At 46.3% G+C, this 13248-nt stretch overlaps 1 protein-coding gene across 1 annotated transcript in view; it reads right to left on the bottom strand.

Moving 5' to 3' along the window:
* The window catches only part of LOC130361006 (uncharacterized), a 118888-nt gene extending 111213 nt beyond the window's left edge, over positions 1–7675 (bottom strand). Inside the window, exon 1 of the mRNA XM_056563564.1 lies at positions 7594–7675. Within this exon, the coding sequence (XP_056419539.1) occupies positions 7594–7675 (82 nt within the window). The remainder of the gene's footprint in view (positions 1–7593) is intronic.
* Positions 7676–13248: the final 5573 nt, after the last annotated feature.

The raw sequence follows: 13248 nt of genomic DNA, 5'->3' as shown, positions 1-13248 counted from the left end.
CCCAGACAAATAATACGTTGGTTGTGCCGTACATTTTAATGGTAAAATGAAAGTGTAATTGCAAAGTACAATTGGTCGCGCAAAATACAAGCTGTCATGTGAGCCTGTCGATGAAAAATTAAAAGAGTTATTGCTCTTAAAATTTGAGGAGGAAAAAACTAAAATGCTAAAATTAAAATTGGCTTTGTCTGAAAGGCCAAAATATACATAATTCTGCTTCTTAAAAAAAAAACATTTTGGGAACTATTGTTTTTTTACATTATCTAGTGCAGCATTACCTATTATTTGAGACCTATGTAGAGCCTCTAGTGTTTGCCTTTATTTATTTTTTTGCCGATGTGGCATGCATCGGATAGGCTCCATCTTGGTTTACAAATGCACAATGAGGTGGGTTCTGAAATGCTGCCTACATTTCCCCATGACTCCTCTAATTTTTGTCATGATTTGACATGAAACAAAAAAAATAAAAAACAGCAAGAAATGTAACGTTTGAACACAGATTTTTGAGAGGGTATATATCTATTTTATATCCTGATGCCATAGAGAAAGCAAATGGGGCTGGGGGAGGAAAAGCTTCAAAGCTAGTAGGATGGGATGTGACTAAGAGGGGATAATGATATCATTGTGTAGTCCACTTGGCAATTTAGAAACCAGTTTGACTCTGTCACTCACATTAAAGGGGTTGTCCGGTGCCATATGGGACAGGAGAGGGGATTCCAGGTCCAAAATTTGCCCTGGGGCTCATAGGATTCTAGTTTCACCCTTGGCAGGATCTATTATAAATGCAAGTTAGACAACTTTTTCAAACATTGCTGGTTCCCCACCCAGCTTATCATTATTTCTCTAATACCATCTCGTCTCCCCAAGTTAGGATTAGGTAGAAAGATCAAGTTGTGCTAGTAGGACATCCGGATGAGTTAAAAAAAAAACTCTACCTGCAGGCATTATAGTGGTTATATGATTTCAGAATAAACACCCTGTCACACCTGTATTTCTTCTATCCAAGCATTAAATTGAAAGCAGTGATTTCTTGATGACGAACAATAAGTTTTGTAGACAGGCAAGGAGACGGAACAATGATAGACATTACTGAGAGCAATAATATTGACCTAGCCAAGTTTGAACAGTGAGGGTGGAAAGACATGAATTACTTCTGCTGTGATAACTGGTGTTGTCTAGTCTATTTTTGGCAACATACAGTATGTTGCACTAGTAGTCTTTAATACTGGCTGTACACATTTGTTTCTTGTATTTCATAGTGTTCAGTACACTGCTATCCCAAACATTTATCAGTATCAGCAACCTAATCATTGCTTATATGCTTATAAAAGTGTCCTGTGTGGGGAAAAAAGTTGTTTTTTTAAAGTGATGTTCCAAATTAATATATGTAAAAAAAAAAAAATATTTTACATATTTAGCATCTTCACATGCCCAATTGTCCAAATGTTTAAAACATACCAAATGTAAGAATTGCTGATTTTTGGTCGCATCAAAAAGTTACTTTTAGGCTAGGATTCCACTGAGATTTTTGCCCTGAGATTTTTGTGGCACAAAAACGCCAGAAAAAAACGCCTGAAAAACTGCCACAGTTTTTCCCTGCGTTTTTGCATTTTTTCTGGCGTTTTTTTTTTTTTTGCGTTTTTACCTTTGTGTGGAATTTTCCGTTTTTGGCCCCTTTGGCGTTTTTTTTTTTTACAAAATAGTTGGATACCAAAAAAATTTTAAAAAGGATGCAGTAGGAATGTAAAAATTTATTTATCTAAATGTTTATTTTTATAACAACATTTTTATAAATTTTTTCACAAGTGTGTGTGTGTTTAACTTTATTTATTTATTTATTTATTTTTTATGTAGTACTTCTACTCCCAACACTGTTCCATGCTGGTAGTAGTAGTACCTGTATTATAGACATATTGCCCTGGGTGTCAGTCTGACACCCGATGCGATCGTCCATAATATAGCAGGGATGTGGAGCGGCTCTATACAGCACTCACACCTCTGCACTGTACTCCGGCCAGTGATGTTCTATTCACATCACTCATTCATATTTTCCGCCCAGAGCTGTGATTGGCCGGATGGTTGCAGCCAATCACAGCTCTGAGGAAAATATCAATGAGTGAGTGGCCGGCACGGAGTATAGTGCAGAGCAGGGATGCGAGCGCTGTATACAGTCACTCCATCTCTACTATAGACAGGACGATCACAGCGGGTGTGAGGAGGGATACCCGTTGTGATGTGTCCTTAACTGCAGGGACTCCTACTCCCAACATGGAGCACACTCTGCTCCATGCTGGGAGCTGTAGTACCTGCATTAATAGACAGATCGCAGCGAGTGTAACTTGACACCCGCTGCGATCTGTCTATTAATGCAGGTACTACAGCTCCCAGCATGGAGTAGAGCGTGCTCCATGTTGGGAGTAGTAATAGGAAAGATCACAGCCGGTATCACTACTGACACTCGCTGTGATCCTCCGGTATAATGTATAGAAGCGGCCGCTCTCCTATGGTCCCCTGCACGCCGTATATATACACATTCCGATTTCTCACACAGAGCTGTGATTGGCTGGAATCATCTGACCAATCACAGCTCTGCGGGAAATATGAATATGTGTATATATACGGCAGTGCAGGGGACCAGAGAAGAGCGGCCACAGCATCTATAAATTATACAGGAGGATCGCAATGGGCGATCTGTCAATTAGTACAGGTACTACTACTCCCATCATGGAAAAGTGTGTTCCATGCTGGGAGTAGTAGTACTACCTAAAAATTGTAAAAAAATAAAGTGATAAACACACACACTACATTTTTATTATTGTCGGCTACATTTTTATTGCATTTTTTATTACATTATAAATTTTGTTAGGTACAATTTTTTCCATCACTACTGTATCTTTTTTATTATTTTTTTTTAATGGTACCCTACAAAATTTTAATAAAAAAGGTATCTCCATCACTTCGCTAAAGTCCAAAAGAGAATAAAAACGCCACAATTTCAGGTCAAAAAACGTCAAATTAGGTTTTGTCGGGCGTTTTGAAAATTCAACGTCTGAGCCCGAAATTGCTGAAATTGCTGAAAAACGCCAAAAAAATCCAAAAAAAAATGACAAACTGAAAAACGCCAGGTGGATCTGGCATTTTGCAGTTTACTATTGACTTGCAGCTAACATCTGGCCTCGGCGTTTTTTTCACTGAAAAAACGCCGTGCGGGAAAATTGGCGTTTATGGCGTTTTTCCAAAAAGAACCTCAGTGGAGTTCCAGCCTTAAACTAAAATAGTAAATATTGTATTACCACCAATAAAAATGGTACTGGCACAAAAAAAAAATAGCTTAGCCTTTTAAGGACGCAGACCTTTTTCACCTTAAGGGCTGAGCCCTTTTTCGCAATTCTGACCACCGTCGCTTTACGAATTAATAACGCAAAACTGCTTTTACCGAATATTCTGATTCTGAGATTGTTTTTTTGTGACATATTCTACTTTATTTTGGTGGTAAATTTTCGGCGTTCCTTGCATCCTTTTTTGGTGAAAAATCCCAAAATTTCATGAAAATTTAGAAAATTTTGCATTTTTCTAACTTTGAAGCTCTCTACTTGTAAGGAAAATGGATATTCACAATAAATTTTATTTTTATTCACAAATAAAATATGTCCACTTTATGTTGGCATCATAAAATGGACATATTTTAGCTTTTTGAAAAAATTAGAGGGCTTCAAAGTAGAGCAGCAATTTTCAAAAAATTCATGAAAATTGCTAAATCTGAAGGGACAGATGTTACAGAACTACAACTCCCAGCATGCCTGGGCAGTCCAGGCATACTGAGAGTTGTAGTTTGGCAACATCATGAGGGCTACCGTTTGGGCACCACTGTAACAGTGGTCTCCAAACTGTGACCCTCCAGATGTTGCAAAACTACAACTCCCAGCATGCCCAGACAGCCTTTGGCTGTCTGGGCATGCTGGGAGTTGCAGTTTGGCCTTCCTAGTGGTTGCCACAGTAAAGATCACTTTACTTTCACTTTCAATTCCCCCCACTGTAGTTTCCCTACCTGACCCAGGATCCAGCAGTCTCCAGCGACGATCGGGGATCTCCAGGCATCTTCTCCTGCAGGTACTGGCCTCCATCTTCTTCCCACGATCCCCTGTCCTGCTCTGCAATTGGTCAGAATCAGTTCTGACCAATGGCAAGGGATAGGAGGAGATCGCAGCTCTGCAACCTCACTCCTAGCCCTCAAGATGATCGGGGCTGTCCCTGACAGCTTCGATCATCGCTATTTTCCGGGTGATCAGGTAACCAGAGACCCGATCAGCCCGGAATAGTAGAAAATCGCATGTCTGAATTATCATGCGATTTTCTGCGATCGCCGACATGGGGGGTCTCAGGACCCCCCTGGGAGATGTGTCGGGGTGCCTGCTGAATGATTTCCGCAAGCATTCCGGTCCGGTCCCCAACCGGCTAGCGGCGGGGACTGGAACTCCCACGGGCGTATGCATATGCCCCACGTCCTTAAGAACTCGGGAAGTAGGGCATATGCATACGCCCGGCGTCCTGAACAGGTTAACGGCCAGAGGACGTTTTTTTTTTTTACGTGAAAAAACACTGTGTCCAGATGTTAGCTGCAAGTCAATAGAAAATTGCAATACTCAATACCCGCTTGGCGTTTTTCAGTTTGGCATTTTTTCCCTCCTCTTTGGCATTTTCTGCGTTTTTGGGCTCAATGGCAGTTTTTAACAAAATCTATGGGAGAGAATAAACACTGTTCAAAATGCAGTGTGGGTTAGCATTTGCATTTTTTATGTTGTTTTTTATATTCTTTTTACTAGAGAGTTAAAAAATGGAGTGAATACAGAAATAGGAAAAACTGCCAAAAGACAAAAAAAAAAAAAAAAAACTGTTTTCACACAAAGGTAAAAACGCTAGAAAAAAAAACACAAACATGCAGAAAAATGCAGTGGCAGTTTTTCAGTCCCATAGGGGACTTTTATATGCAATCATTATATTGCATGCACTGTATAATGCTATGCCTATTGCATTGCATAATACAGTGAGATCAGCACCCCATTGATACAGCCTGGCTTAGCCAGGTTGAATCATTGGAGAGCTGATCCGGTGGCCAAAGGCAGATAAGGGGACCCTCCGCTGCTATTTTAGCGGGGGTTCGAAGAGGCTATCCAGGATGTATGGTTTAATTCTTTCGATAACATGATCGGCATTGATCACGGCATCTAAAGGGTTAATGATGGGGCACTGCGGGATCGCCGTTCCCTGTCATTAGTAGTGAGTGTCAAACTAATGATGGTGCATCAACTCCTGGGTGGCAAATGCACAGAGAATGGCATAAAAACAAACACCACCACCCCCTTTAAATTTTAATAAATAGTGAACATTTTTATTTCATCCCAAAAATAATAAATTTTTGTTTCACTGCATATTTTATGAAAAGATGCATAATGTCATTACAAAGTACATTTGGCTCTGAAAAAAACAAGCCCTCATATGACCCTGTAGAAGGAAAAATAAAAGAGTTTCAGCTATTAAAATGTGTAAAAAAAATATGAAAATGCAAAAAAAAAGCTTGGTTATTAAGGGGTTAAGTAGTGATAGATGAGATAGATAGCTGTATATAGCTAGATAGATAGATGAATGATTATCTAGATAAATAACCTTTTCCATTGCTAATCCAACCCATGTTACATGTATTAAGTTGTTATTCGATGGGTATAATTTACATTGTCATTTAAAATAACATTATTACATAGGTTTTTTTTAGAATAACATTTCTTGTATTTTCTTTTCTTTTTATCTCTTTTTATTGAGTAACATGTAGGCAAATAACAGAAGACACTGTATAAAGTAGATAGTAATGTAGGTGAACATAGGTATGCAAAGGAGGAAGGTATAGCAACTGTGTCATGTTACACCGTGTTCATTACTGTCTATTGTTAGAACTGTAGAATCAGGATGAACAAGTAACACTGTCAAGTTTACATTCTTTTGGTCTTCAATGACTCTTTGTATAAACAGTCACATGAATGGGGTGTGATGTCCCAGTACGGGTTATGCTCCTACAGTCCTGTCTGGTTGAGTCTCTGTACTTCCTCAGAGCTCTCCTGCAGTGTTCCCCCATAATGTGTATAAGTTAGATATTAAGGGTAAAAGACCTTTGATATGGTCACATGATTGTTAGTCACATGATAAGGGTTGTCACATGTTCATGTCATATGTTTTGTTACCCAGAGAGCACCAGGTGACCCGCAGTTGGCCTATAGGCTCCATGCTCAGCCTCCCTTTATAAGAGGGGGAGGTACTACAATCTCTCTCTCGTGTTTCACTTTCTGCTGAGGTCAAGTCCAGTCCAGACGTCTCAGAGCCAGTGTTCAGTACATCTAGAGGCCTTGAGCCTAAATTGCAGCCACAAGTCAGTAAGTCAAGTCATCTTTGTCTGGGTGGCGTGGCTTGGATGCAGGAGTGACCGGACGCATGCTCTAGGAGCTCCCGCTGCCCCGCATGTTTAAACCATGATTACATATCCTGTTCCTGCCGGTTTCTGTCCGGAGGGGTCCCTGGGGGTGTCGGAGAGTGCGGAGCTGCTGGGGGTCCAACTCCGGTGGTGCTGAGTGATGCAGGTGGATTCCAGTGCCTGGTCCCGGTGGTCCTAGTCAAAGAAGTGTGGCGGTGAAGCAGGTGTGGGCTGCGGCGGAGGTCTTGCTGAAGCCGGGCGGTGTAGCTGTGAACGTTGGGGGATCACCCCCTGGATCCTTTGACTGTCCGATCCCATGGTCATCCTGACTATAAGGAGCAATCTTTAGCCTTTGTGGGCAGAGCTTCATTGTGAGGGCCATAACTGCTCTTGTCGGCAGGAAAGAACGCCAGCTGCTGGACTGGAGCCTTCTGCATCTCTCTGCCCTGATAATCTTCTGAGTGAGTACCTCTGAGCCCTGGCTGCGGGCTTGCTGGGACTTGTGGTGCCTGTTCTGGCCTCTGGGGTCTGCCACCTCATTGCATTCTATATTGCTGCCTGCTAACTGACCGAGTGACTCTCTACCTGCTCTGTTGGGGCCGGGGCCTGCTGGGACTTGTGGTGCTCCTGGGTGCTCTCTATGGCTTGCCTGATCACTAGTGGAGCCCTTGCTATTGGCTGTGTGCAAGAGAAGCCTCTCTCTGACCTCTGTGTGGCCACTGCATGCTGGGACTTATGGTGCTTCTGTGATCTCCTGAGGACTGCCTATTCCATTGAAGTGCCAACACCTGCCTGCAATATCTACCTAGTGTCTCTCTACCTGCTCTCTGTGTTATCCTGGACTGCAGGGACTTGTGGTGTTGCTGCTACCTTCTGTGGATTGCCTCCTCCGTGGGGGGGGGGGGTCCCTTTGGCATATCTTGCTTACCTGGTGCTTTTCTACCTGCTCTCTGTGTGACCTGATCTGCTCTTGGACCATATCTGATGAGGAAGCCTCCTACCGCTCTGGTGGCCACTCTCAGCGTGACCCTGGAGCACAGACCCTGTTTGCTTCCAAAGTTTCTGTGCAGGCGGCGAAGGCGCTGAGCCAATTTTCCAGATCACAGGAGCGGCTTGGGGGCAAATCTTCTGACCTGCCTCTGGCACTGTTTGAAGGGTCTCGGTCTCCACAGCAGCCGTTCTCCCCTGACAGGCCTGTCTAGATGCAACAGCCATGGATCATCGGTTCTCGGAGCTCTTGGCCACCTTTGCCTCCTGCCAGTCTTTTATGGTGACTAAGGTTGAGGAGCTACGACAGGAATTTATCCTGCAGCACGAGACCCAAAAAATATGTGAACACACTGAGGAAGTGGAACGCAGGGTTTCTACAGTGGAAGATACTCTACATCCCCTGTCAGAGCGAGTTGATTCCCTGCAGCGTCCGGTTACGGGAGTCTTAAATCAGATGGATGATATGGAGAACCGCTTAAGGTGCAACAGCATATGTTCGGTGGGCCTCCCTGAGAAGGTGGAAGGGAATGACCCTGTGCTGTTCCTGGAGAGTTGGTTGAAGGAGATTCTTCCTGTGGACACTTTCTCTCCTTACTTCTCCGTTGAGCGGGCCCATCGTGTTCCAGCTCGGCCTCCTCCTCCTGGTGGCCCTCCATGTCCTTTCCTGGCCAAACTTCTTCACTTCAAAGACATAGATGTTATTCTTCCAGCAGTGCGGATCAAGGGCGAAGTCATCTGTGATGGGAGCCGAGTTTTCTTCTACCCTTATTTCTCTGTGGAGCTTTGCAAGCAGCGGGTGCAGTTCACGGAGGTCCGGGCGAAGCTGCGTGCCAAGGGGTATAGCTACTCCATGCTGTATCCTGCCCGCCTGAGAGTGGTAGATGGGGCCTCTACAAAATTCTTCACTTCTCCGACTGAAGCTCTTCACTGGGTGGATGCGGCCCCTCCTGTTGCCCAGGACTGTTGTGATGAGGACTGTTCTCCTGATGGTCTTTAGTTAGTGGTTAGGAGCTGTTCGCCAATTTAGGGCCACCATAGGTTCCTGTCTCCCTAGGGACTCCACAGGCAGTTTCCTTAGGTAACGGCCATTTTAGTTTATAGGGGGGCGAGAGGGAGCTTTAGTGTTGTAGTTTCAGTATTTCCGGCATTCTTCTAACTCTCCGTAGTTGTGTGTAGGGTCTAGGTCTGCACTGTGTTAAGGGCTAGCTGTAGCTGTTTTCTGTGTCCCGGTTCGTGTTAGACAGGGTGTTCTTTGGGATGTTTTGTTTTGCCTACATGCTTTTGTTTCTTTGTTTTCTGTCTGTGCCCTTTCTGTCTCTATGTTGGTTGGGTGTGGTATGTATGGTCCTAGTGCTCTGCCCTTCTCAGTCCTGGTCCACCAGTCGGCTTTACTGTGTGTTTGCAAAGTTATTTTCCATGATGGTGACTCTGAAGGTGGTTAGCTGGAATGTACGGGGGCTGAAGTCTAAGTTAAAAAGGGCCTTATTTTTGGATTTTGTGAAACGCCAGTCTCCTCACATTATTTGCCTGCAGGAGACTCATATTAATGGTCAAAAAGTGCTTTCTCTGAAATGGGCCTGGATAGCAAGGGGATGCCATACATCATATTCTAATTATTGTCACGTACCGGCAGGATAGATAGTGGATCCTCTGGACCAGAGAGTCGATGGCGCGGGTTGTACTGGAGGATCGGTTCTAAGCAGTTACTGGTTTTCACCAGAGCCCGCCGCAAGGCGGGATGTACTTGCTGCGGCGGTAACTACCAGGTCGTATCCCCCAGTAACAACTCGACCTCTCTGGCAGCTGATATAGCATGGTACACAGGGAGCAGGCAAGAGCATAGTCGGACGTAGCAGAGGTCAGGGCAGGCAGCAAGGGTTCACAGGCGAGTATACGGTAGCAATGGGTACGGCAGCTGGCAAGGCAATATCACAGTAGGGAACGCTTTCTCAAAGGCACAAGGCACAAAGATCCGGCGAGGGCAGGAAGGGGCAGGTGCCTTTTATTGGGAAGGACCAGTGGGAGGTGAGGAACCAGCGCACCAATTACCGGTGTGCTGGCCCTTTAAATTTACTGAAGCCGGCGTGCACGCACCCTAGAGAGCGGGGCCGCACGCGCCGGGAACCAGGAGAGCAGAGCGCCGCGCGGGGAGCAGATAAGGCGAACAGGGACGCAGCATGTGAGCGGGGACCAGCCGCCACGCTAGCCACGTCTCTGCCATTGTGAGACCCGCGCTCCTGGTCAGTACGTCTGACTGGGAGACGCCGAGGCCCCGGAGCAGAGGACAGAGGCAGCGGGCGCTCCGGTCCGGAGGTGAAGACCGGAGCACTCGCTGTGACAACCCCCCCCCCCTTAGGTCTCCCTCTCTTTTTGGCACCAAGGAAGTTGGGGATGAGACTGCGGTCCAAGATGTTATTTTCAGGCTCCCTTTCCTCAGGACCGCAGCCCTCCCAGTCGACCAAAAAAAATCTTTTCCCCCGAGCAAGCTTGGTGGCTAGGATTTCTTTAACAGTAAAAATATCAGAGGTACCAGTGACAGAGGTGGAAGAAAGAAGTTTAGGAAAGAAGCGATTAAAGATAGCAGGCTTGAGAAGGGAGACGTGAAAAGAGTTATGAATTCTGAGGGAGGGAGAAAGATGGAGCTGGTAGGACACCGGATTAATGCGGCTCTTGACTCTGAAGGGACCCAAGTAACGAGGGCCCAGCTTGTAACTTGGTACCTTAAATCTGATGTACTTTGAGAAGAGCCACACCTTGTCACCGGGACTGAATTCTGGTGGAGCTCTACGACTTTTGTCGGCCTGGAGCTTCATACGGGCCGAGGCCTTGAGGAGGGCAGAGTGGGTCTCTCGCCAAATAGAAGTGAAGTCCAGAAGGAGGTCCTCTACAGCTGGTACAGAGGAGGGGGCGGAGGTCCTAGGCAGAGGAGGCAGAGGATGATGGCCATAAACCACAAAAAATGGAGACTTATTGGTGGCGGAAGATTGATTGAAATTATAAGAGAACTCTGCCCAAGGGAGTAAGTCCGACCAATCATCTTGGCGAGAGGACACAAAATGGCGTAGATAATCTCCCAGAGTCTGGTTCACCCTTTCTACTTGGCCGTTGGACTGAGGGTGATATGAGGAAGAAAAATCCAGCTTGACTCCGAGTTGACCACAGAGAGCCCTCCAAAACTTGGAAACGAACTGCACCCCACGGTCAGAGATGATGTGTTTGGGAAGACCGTGGAGGCGGAAGATGTGAAGAAAAAACTGTTTGGCCAACTGAGGCGCAGACGGGAGACCAGGCAGGGACACAAAATGAGCCATCTTTGAAAAACTGTCAACCACGACCCAAATGACTGTCATACAATGGGAGGAGGGAAGATCAGTGATAAAATCCATGGCGATGTGTGACCAAGGGGTCTCCGGAACAGGGAGGGGCAGAAGAAGACCCGCAGGTTTCTGACGAGGAGTCTTGTCCCGGGCGCAGATTGCACAGGACTGGACGAATTCAGTGACGTCTCTGTCTAGTGAGGGCCACCAATATCTTTGAGAAATTAACTGCAGAGACTTCTTAATCCCAGGATGACCGGCAAGGAAGGAAGCGTGGCCCCACTTGAGAACTTGCAACCGCTCGCGAGGTGGAACATAGGTCTTACCCGGAGGAAGAAGCCGTAAGTGCACAGGTGCAACCGAGATGAGACACTCAGGTGGAACAATGTGTTGAGGAGTGGGTATGTCGCCCACCACATCCGAAGAGCGAGAAAGGGCATCTGCCCTGATGTTCTTGGCAGCGGGATGGAAGTGAATCTGGAAGTTGAAGCGGGCGAATAAGATGGACCAACAGGCTCGGCGGGGATTTAGTCTCTGAGCAGACTGGAGGTAGACTAGGTTCTCATGGTCCGAGAAAATGGTCACAGGGTGAGGACCACCCTCGAGAAGATGTCTCCACTCCTCCAAGGCCAATTTAATTGCCAACAGTTCTCTGTCCCCAATAGCGTAATTCTTGTCGGCAGAAGAAAAGGTTTTAGAGAAGAAGCCACAAGTTATGGTCTTGCCCCTGGAAGACTTTTTAGTTAATACAGCTCCAGCTTCCACCGAGGATGCATCCACTTCAAGATAGAGAACAGGTGCAGATGCAAAGGCGGTTTCAGGGACAGAAAGGCCTCTTCAGCGTGAGGAGGCCAGGTCTTGGGATTGGCACCCTTTCTAGTCAAAGCCACAAGAGGAGCCACCAGGGTGGAATAATGAGGTATAAATTGTCTGTAGTAATTGGCAAAACCCAGGAATCTCTGTATGGCTCAGAGACCAGAGGGGCGTGGCCAGTCCAGAACTGCAGATAGCTTGGCAGGATCCATTTGCAGACCTTGGGCAGAGATGAAATACCCCAGGAATGGCAAGGAGGTACGCTCAAATAGACATTTCTCAATTTTGGCGTAGAGGCGGTTACTTCTGAGTCGGGTGAGAACTTGCAGGAGATGGACTCGATGTTGATCCAAATTGGATGAAAAAATAAGGATATCCAGATATACTACAACACAAGTGTAGAGAAGGTCCTGGAAGATGTCGTTCACGAACTCCTGGAAGACTGCGGGTGCGTTACAAAGTCCAAAGGGCATCACTAAGTACTCAAAGTGACCGTCCCGGGTGTTAAATGTGGTCTTCCACTCGTCTCCTTTACGAATGCGGATCAAATTGTAGGCCCCGCGGAGATCCAACTTGGTGAAAACCTTGGCTCCTCTGAGACGGTCAAACAGCTCAGAGATTAGAGGCAGAGGGTAACGGTTTTTAATGGTAATTTTACTGAGTCCTCTATAATCGATGCAGGGTCGGAGAGAACCATCCTTTTTAGACACAAAGAAAAACCCGGCTCCAGCAGGAGACGAAGACTTCCTAATAAAGCCTCTCTGTAAATTCTCACGTACATAGTCCGACATGGCCTGAGTCTCTAGAGGTGAGAGAGGATACATTCTGCCCCGAGGAGGAGAAGAGCCCGGTAACAGGTCAATGGGACAATCATAAGGCCTGTGAGGAGGAAGAGTCTCCGCTTGTTTTTTACAGAAGACATCCGCAAATTGATGGTAAGGCTTGGGGAGACCTGGTGGCGGAGGAACTGGCTGGACCCGTTTGATAGGAGCAGGCTTGAATCACCGGTCAGGGCAGGAGGAACCCCAAGGCAGAATCTCATCGGTGGACCAGTTCAATACAGGAGAGTGGCGTTGCAACCACGGTAAACCCAGCAGGAGTTTGGAGGAACAGAAGGGAAGAACAAGAAATTCCAGAGTCTCGGTATGGAATATCCCAATGTCCATCCGCAGGGGCTGGGTGCGGTATTGTACTGTAGCAGAGAGTTTCTCCCCATTGACCGTAGAAATAAGGAACGGCTTGGGCAGACGGGTTATAGGAATTTGATACTTGTCGACTAAGGAGGCGTGGATGAAGTTGCTGGCAGAGCCGGAATTCAAGAAAGCAGCAGCAGAGAAGAAGGACTTGGCCGAAAGGAACAACTGCACGGATATAATCAGGCGTGGAGAGGAAGAATCCACACCTAGTAATGCCTCTCCCACATCCACTAGGTGCGAGCGTTTCCCGAACGTGGAGGACGAAGAGGACAGTCCTTAAGGAAGTGCTCAGTACTAGCGCAGTACAAACACAGGTTCTCGTCTCTACGGCGGCTCCGTTCTTGAGGGGTCAGGCGAGACCGGTCCACCTGCATGGCCTCCACAGCGGAAGACCCATAGACAGATAGAGGTGGACGCTGGAACACTGGAGTTTGACGAGGGCAGCGTTTAGGACGAGCTTTTTCCTTTTCAA

The sequence above is a fragment of the Hyla sarda genome, chromosome 3 (assembly GCF_029499605.1).
Source record: "Hyla sarda isolate aHylSar1 chromosome 3, aHylSar1.hap1, whole genome shotgun sequence".
NCBI classification, from domain to species: Eukaryota; Metazoa; Chordata; class Amphibia; order Anura; family Hylidae; genus Hyla; species Hyla sarda.
Note: the sequence above shows the minus strand (reverse complement) of the source record. Positions and strands in the feature narration are given on the sequence as shown.